The sequence below is a fragment of the Sardina pilchardus genome, chromosome 16 (genome assembly GCF_963854185.1).
Source record: "Sardina pilchardus chromosome 16, fSarPil1.1, whole genome shotgun sequence".
Classification (NCBI taxonomy): Eukaryota; Metazoa; Chordata; class Actinopteri; order Clupeiformes; family Clupeidae; genus Sardina; species Sardina pilchardus.
In genome coordinates, this window is record NC_085009.1 from 24,267,807 (window position 1) to 24,275,306 (window position 7,500).

Genomic DNA, 7,500 nt, shown 5'->3' on the forward strand with positions numbered 1-7,500 from the left:
TGTGTGCGCGCGCGTGTGTGTGTAATGTGTTACAGTAATACAATACTTGATAGCTGGAATAATTATTCTCTCAGTGCGTGCTCCATATGGGCTGGGATTACTTTGCATCGTACATATTTACTCTCAGTCACATCTCAGTGCCTTGTGCTTAACCCATTTTAAATCATTTCTTACTGTGTATGCATATTGTGTGTGTGTGTGTGTGTGTGTGTGTGTGTGTGTGTGTGTGTGAATATGCATATTGTGTGTGTGTGTGTGTGTGCGTGCATGTGGCTGGGTGCTTGTGTGCGTGTGTGCGTGTATGTGTGTGGGTGTGTGTGCGCATGTGGCTAGGTGTGTGTGTGTGTGTGTGTGTGTGTGTGTGTGTGTGTGTGTTCACTTACTCAAAGAAACATACTGTCAGAAAAAATGCATCACTCACCTTGTAGTCCCCGGTTCGTTCAGACATGGTTATGGTTTGTCTTTGAGGCAGTCTTTTAATTAAACCAGACTCTCTGCCTTTCCCACCATCAATTTGGAGCCCCAGAAAAAGAGATCCTCCCCTGAAAAGGCTTCTTGCTGCAAATGGAGTCGCGCCGCCATCATAATTAATACAGCAGCCGCCTCGTCGTTAGGAGGGAAGGAACACCGTGTAACGTCTCTCTCCCCTCTCATCGCGACGACACCGCCACGGCGAAGAGCGGCTTTTTGGGCTGCGGCTTTCGCACGGCGTTGGCATTTGAGCTCGCCCGGTATCTCCAGAGACAGAGATCTATGTCTATGTCTCCTCTCTCTCTCTCTCTCTCTCTCTCTCTCTCTCTCTCTCTCTCTCTCTCTCTCTCTCTCTCTCTCTCTCCCTCTCTCACTCATTTTTTCTTGCACAGCGCCTACTGTAGTTCGGGCCTCGCCGAATCGCGGGACTCCAGAAAACTCGACTCCTTCCTCTCCTCCCTCTCCTCCTCGTTCCTCGCCGCTCCGCGCGAGGGGAGCTCCCCGCGCTGGTGAATATTTACTCAGTGTGGCGGGCGAGGCCGTCGAGCGAGGCCGTGGAGAGAGAGCGAGGCCTGCGCGGCGGCGGCGGCTCCCGAGGACGTGTTCTTGGCAGACTCTTTGTTTTCCAGCGCATAGCTGAGGTGGCGTACAGCTCCCCCGGTAACCACCTCTTTCATCTCCTCACCGCCCCGGTAATGAAACCAAGCAAGGAGTTCCACCCTGTGGGGGCTTTACCTACCTACCTCTCTGTCCTGGGGGGGGGGGGGGGGGTGGAGGGGGGGTGAGAGTTGTTGCCCAACTGAACAGGGTGTTGCTGAATTGAAAAATTTAGAGTAGAATTATGTCATGAATATAGTTAAGAATAATACAGGACAACATTTCTATAGATTTATGATGCAGTCATTTCCTGCGTATTACTAGCCATATTATGTATAAGCCACAGGACAGTGTTTTATGCAAGTTCAAAGAAACAAAACCCTATTAATGCCATATTAACTGACCCCATGTATTGACCTCATAGCTGAAGAAATTTTGCTTAATCAATGCATTAGCCGCGGCTAATAGTCGGGAAATTACGGTATAGACTTCATAAGACCATTAGATTGCATTGCAGAATTAGCAATCATTCTGATGTATGGAAGGATTTTTGTGATTTTTCCACGCCTTGAAGGCACACTTAGGAGAATACCCCTGATGCATCTGTGTGTGTGTGTCTGTTTGTGTGTGTGTGTGTGTCTGTCTCTGTATGTGTGTGTGTGTGTGTGTGTGTGTGTGTGTGTGTGTCTGTCTCTGTGTGTGTGTGTGTGTGTTTGTGTGGGAGAGAGAGAGAGAGATGCACAATCAGAACTAATTAGAAGTAGGAAGATGAGATTTGTTTATTCTGCCGTCGTGGAACGGATAACGAGGGTTTAGATGTCGCCGACGGCTTATCGGCGACGTCGCTCGCCACGAGAGCCCGTTGCTGTCGGAAGACGACAGAACAGAGAGGAGATAACGCCGCCCGAACGAGCGAGCGAGCGACTCCGTGCCGCTCACGCCGCTCGCTTCTCCTCAAAGGGGCTCCACTTCAGACGACGTGAAGCGTCCCCCTCTCGCCGAACCTTCGTGTCTCTCTTCTTCTCCTACCACTCTCCCTTTCTCTCTCTCCCTTTCTCTCTCTCTCTCTCTCTCTCTCTCTCTCTCTCTCTCTCTCTCTCTCTCTCTCTCTCTCTCGCTCCCCTTTGAAAAACTCATCATCCCTCTCTCCTCCCCCCTCCCCCTCCCCCTTCCCCCTCCACAGCTCTCTCGTTCTCCGCTCCGCTCCTGTGTCCCTCTCTCCTCAGGTCGAGCGTGCGTCTGATGGACTGATAGACTCATCAAACGGCGACGGTGACGGCGGTCGGACCAGCTGACCCGGCCGAGGGCAGCTGCAGCAGGAAATGATGTGCTATTCGCGGCGCGGCCGTCTGCTGATTAATGCCAACGGACTGGACCCAACCTCCCGTGTCGAAAAAAAAAAAAAAGACCGGAAGAAAGGGGGGGCACACACTCACTCGACTTTGATGTGCTCCCCCCCCCCTGCCTCCATGGTTTTCCATGTCTGTGCCCACAACGCATCTTGGGTGCCATTTGTGTTTGTAAAGTGGCGCTTTATGTCAGGAGTGTAACCCTTCTGCTTGCTGCCTCTGATGTTGGCTGCTGGTTGATCTGCTGATTCTCGGGGCTGCATGTCTGTGCTTTCCTGAAGGGTTTTTTCTCCTGTCGTAATGTCCCTGCTGAAGCCCCACACAACACGAGTGCACTTACTGAGCGGATGAAGAGGCTGTTAATTCGCCGCATGCCTTTTGTAGAGCGGTAAGGCTATTGAGGATCGAGATACCTGCTCCGCTCAATATGTTACCTCCTTACTCAACTGCTGTTAGTCCCCGCGGAACACAAACACAGAAACGCTTCAGCCTTATCTGGTTTTCCTCTTTATTTTCGGAGGAGGAGGAGGAGAAGGAGGATGATAATGAGGAGGAGGAGATAAGGAGGAAGAGGAGGAGAAGGAAGAGGATGAGGAGAAGGAGGAGGAAGTGGAGGCGGAAATGAGGAGGATGAGATGAGGAAGAGGAGGAGGATAGATAAGTCACCGGCGTGTCTAGTAAACAGTCCTGTTTACCTGGCGTATGTGCCAGCCGAGCAGCCGAGTGGATGTGTTTGTGCAGACTCAGCCGTGTTTGCCTGCATCTCCCTTCTCCATGTTATTATTTTATTTCATTTTATTTCATTTCATTTTTTTTTTTTTTTTTTTTAACGGCCGTCTTGAATGTCACAATCAGGCGGTAGAGTGCAGCCGCCCCGGCTCGTAACCGCAGACATCGACGTCGACGCCACCTCGCTCGTTTGCTCGCTCCTCCGCTCGTCTCGCTCTCGCTGGCTAATCAGAACACGGCTGAGAACAACGCAGATAATGAACACCGGCCTTTTTTTTTGTCGTTGTTGTTTTTTTCTTCCTTCTCCGAAAAGCAGCAGATTGCGCAGTCCGCAAAATGCCACCGTCTGCATGTTGTGCCACATCAGCGAGCAAAGTGCATCTGTTTAGCCGCACACATCTTTTCTGTTTTTCATTTTTTTTTTGGTCCTCCTGTTCTTACCTCTGCAATTACAAGAGTGTGAGTGACTCACCTGAACATATGCCATGCAGAGTTTACCTGCCTCATTACTGTAGTGGAGGAGGTCTTCCTGGGTCTGACTCCTAGATATATAGTATAGTATAAGTATATATACTTTTTTGATCCCGTGAGGGAAATTCAGCCTCTGCGGTTATCCCAATTTGTGAATTGGTGAACACACACAGCACGCAGTGAATACACAGAGAGGTGAATCACACAGTAACCCAGAGCAGTGAGCTGCCTGCCCAACCAGCGGTGCTCGGGGAGCAGTGAGGGGTTGGGTGCCTTGCTCAAGGACACAGCTGTGGACTGGTCGTGGATCGAACCGGCAACCCTCCGGTTACAAGCTCGAAGCCCTAACCAGTAGGCACTCATCTGTAAATCATACCTCCATGTATACCTACATACCTTCAGTGCCTCTCTCTTAAAGTAACACACCAACTTTTGGGACAAATGAGCATATTTGCCATCCGCCCCCCGTGTTATGAATAAATCTCTTTTTTGAGCATTCAATAGCCTAGTCTGAGACTGTTAGCCTAGCTTAGCATAGTTCACTTGGAGAGGGTTAGGTCTGTTAGCCTAAAGCTAGCCTCTAGTTTAAATGTATGGCTATGAACAGATGTGGATATTCAGTAACTGTAAAGCTTACCACTACCACAGACCAGGTGGTATAGTATAACACGGATAACATATTGCAGAATGATCCAACTACATATGTCATCATTGTTGTATTTTATATAAATAGTAGTACTTCTGGAGATTATCAATGCAGTTGAGTTGTCTTAACAATTCCATTGTGGGTAGACTGCTTCTGTTTGATCTGTAGGTGCTGTGACATTCAAGTGTGTTTGCCTAGTGTGGGAATGTCATAACAGTGTTAATAATATTGTCTCTTAATACGCCAGCACGCTACAATAGCATGCCACACATGAATTCCTGGCCTATTATTGTGCCTGCTCTGCACAGCACAGTTCATATTTGCAGCCCTGGTGATCACGGCCTCTTTTTTATGAGGTGTGACTATATGCGAGTCGTTAAGTCACTTCGCCGGCCCGGGAGACCCTCGCCCACCCACTTACACTCGGTGGGAGGCGTTCCAGACGGGCCATGTGCCACTCCGAAGGAAACAGGTCCACTTCCTGCCTTCCCGGAGGCTGTTGTGAGCTAATGTGATAATTGCCGCTGTACTGTAGGAAGTGATATAAGGCCCAGTCTATTTTGTCTGACTGCATGGGCCCAGTTCAGAATGCGTCGAGTTCTGGACTTGACACTGACCTTCGAAAGTGTTTACTTTAAGAATACTTCCTGACATGTGGAATAGTGATGTGGTCTCAATGCCTTGTTATTATCACAATATTAGCAGCTGTTAGGAGCTTACTGTACTGTAGGTCCCACACATTATTGGAGAATGCTTGCTGACATGTGGACTAGTTATGGGGCCTCAATGCCTTATTATCACAATATTATCAGCTGTTAGGAACTTAAGTCCCAAACCTTACAGTTGGAAAAAAAAAACACAAAAAATAAAGCCCAACCACTAACTATACTTGGCAAAAGGAGTCACAATGGCCACAAACTGTTCCAACGTTTGTCCCAATGTAGGGACAATGTATCCTAGTGAATAGGATAAGCCACTCCTATGTTTTGAAATGGTCAGGTAGTAAGTTCATAAACAACACTGGGGTCCATCCATACTGAGTATTTGGATAGGTTCCTCCTATGTTTTGTAATGGTTAGGTAGTAAGTTCATAAACAACACTGGGGTCCATCCATGCTGAGTATTTGGATAGGTTCCTCCTATGTTTTGTAATGGTCAGGTAGTAAGTTCATAAACAACACCGGGGTCCATCCATACTGAGTAGGCTATTTGGATAAGCCCCTCCTATGTGTCGTATTATGGTCAGGTAGTGGACCTTGAACCACTGGTGCGTGCGGAGAATTCGGAAGGGCCCCTGGATGTGTTTAGTGACGTTAGTTATGCGGTGGAGAGGACAGCTGGACATTTCCTGGCTGTGGGCCTCCCGTAGTGTTTTCAACACACTCACTGAACCAGTTCATTTCAGCCCCCTTTTGTTTCACCCCCAGGCCGTACTAATGGTCAAATTTGAGATGGTTGCTTAAGTAGGGAAAAAAATGCAAAAAAACAACTTCACTTAATGGACATTCCAGACCAATCACCCCTGTCGGGCTTATGGGTCATCAGATTGTGTTCGACCTCGGGGAAGGGACCCCAAAATATCTGACCTTCCAGATATTTCTAGAACATGTTTGGCCTTGTTTTGAGAGCTTATGGAAAGAGGACAGGTATTGTTTTAGTGACCTGAAAGAGGCCTATGTGTTATCTTGAGACATACAGTCTGTCTGTCTGTGTGTGTGTGTGTGTGTGTGTGTGTGTGTGTGTGTGTGTGTGTGTGTGTGTGTGTGTGTGTGTGTGTGTGTGTGTGTGTGTGTGTGTGTGTGTGTGTGTGTATCTGTGTTTGTTTGTTTATGTAAACACACATAACATTCAGGTGTGTGTGTGTGTGTGTGTGTGCGCGTACATGCGTGTCTGAATGTGCTTGTGTGTGTGTGTGATCACGACCGTAAGTGACCGACACATTCCTGAAACGTTACCTTGTGCAAGCTGAGCAACCCTGCGCAAACAACCAAGCTTTTCGAAATGCAAAAAAGAAAAAAAAAAAAAGCCTGGAATCTGACGAACACTTTAAAATCTGACCTTGTGCATTTTCTTACGAGCGGTGCCACGGAAGAATGGGCGCCCGCCCGCCGCTGACGCCGACGCTATGGCTGCCCGCTACTGTAGCGTGACGGGTTAAGCGCCCGGAGTGGGTGAACTCGGTAAACACCTCCTCGGCGGGTCGGCTGGGGTCAGTGAATTAAGACGGAGGAAGACGGAGGGGAGAGGAATGCAGCAGAGGTGCCCGGGGGCACAGCAAAGAGAGAGGGAGAGAGAGATGGAGAGTGGAGCGTGTCTCTCATGTTAACAAGACCGCAGAACATGCAGGCCCTCACGGGCATCGTCACACACACACACACACACACACACACACACACACACACACACACACACACCTGCGCATGTCCGCACACTCTGACAAACTGACACACACATATTTCCGCATGAACAAATTATCATCTCTCACGCAGACTCATGCACACACTGGTTACACACACACACACACATTACTTTTACACACATATTTACATTCTAGCTCTCTTACATACAGTCACGCACAGTTTCTCCCACACGTACACTTATTATGAGCCACTGACCTCTTGGTGAGCCGGGGACTATAGGTGAGGGAAGCTGTGTGTGTGTGTGTGTGTGTGTGTGTGTGTGTGCGCGGGTGTGGGTGTGTGGTTTTATGTATGAGCTCATGGGTGTGCTCTTGTGACTGTGCATGAGTGAGTGTTTGTGTGCGTGCCTGTGTGCATAGTTGTTTACACCTGTGTGTGTGTGTGTGTGTGTGTATGAGTGCATGAGTGTATTTTTATGACTGAGCATGAGTGAGTGTTTGTGTGCATAGTTGTGTAAACACGTATGTCCGTGTGTGTGTGTGTGTGTGTGTGTGTGTGTGTGTGTGCATATGTGCGTGTCTCTCTGCTCCAACGACCCCCTCCATTTCCTTGTGTGTTTGCTCTCTCCATCTCTCCAGGGACGGCCACGTTCAGCTGCATGGGGCCCGAGGGCTACTGGGACGCCCAGGGACCGGACCTGAGCAACTGCTCCTCCCCCTGGGTCAACCAAATCAGCCAGAAGGTGTGTCCGCACTCACACACACACACACACAAACACACACACACACACACACACACACACACACACACACACACACACACACACACACACAGGTGTAAACAACTATGCACATAGACACGCACACAAACACTCACT

At 48.9% G+C, this 7,500-nt stretch overlaps 1 protein-coding gene across 1 annotated transcript in view; it reads left to right on the forward strand.

The window, feature by feature from the left end:
* Nucleotides 1-7,500, forward strand: part of LOC134059608 (adhesion G protein-coupled receptor L3-like) — a 138,207-nt gene that overhangs the window by 37,468 nt on the left and 93,239 nt on the right. The window contains exon 4 of the mRNA XM_062516052.1: nt 7,262-7,365. Within this exon, the coding sequence (XP_062372036.1) occupies nt 7,262-7,365 (104 nt within the window). The remainder of the gene's footprint in view (nt 1-7,261; nt 7,366-7,500) is intronic.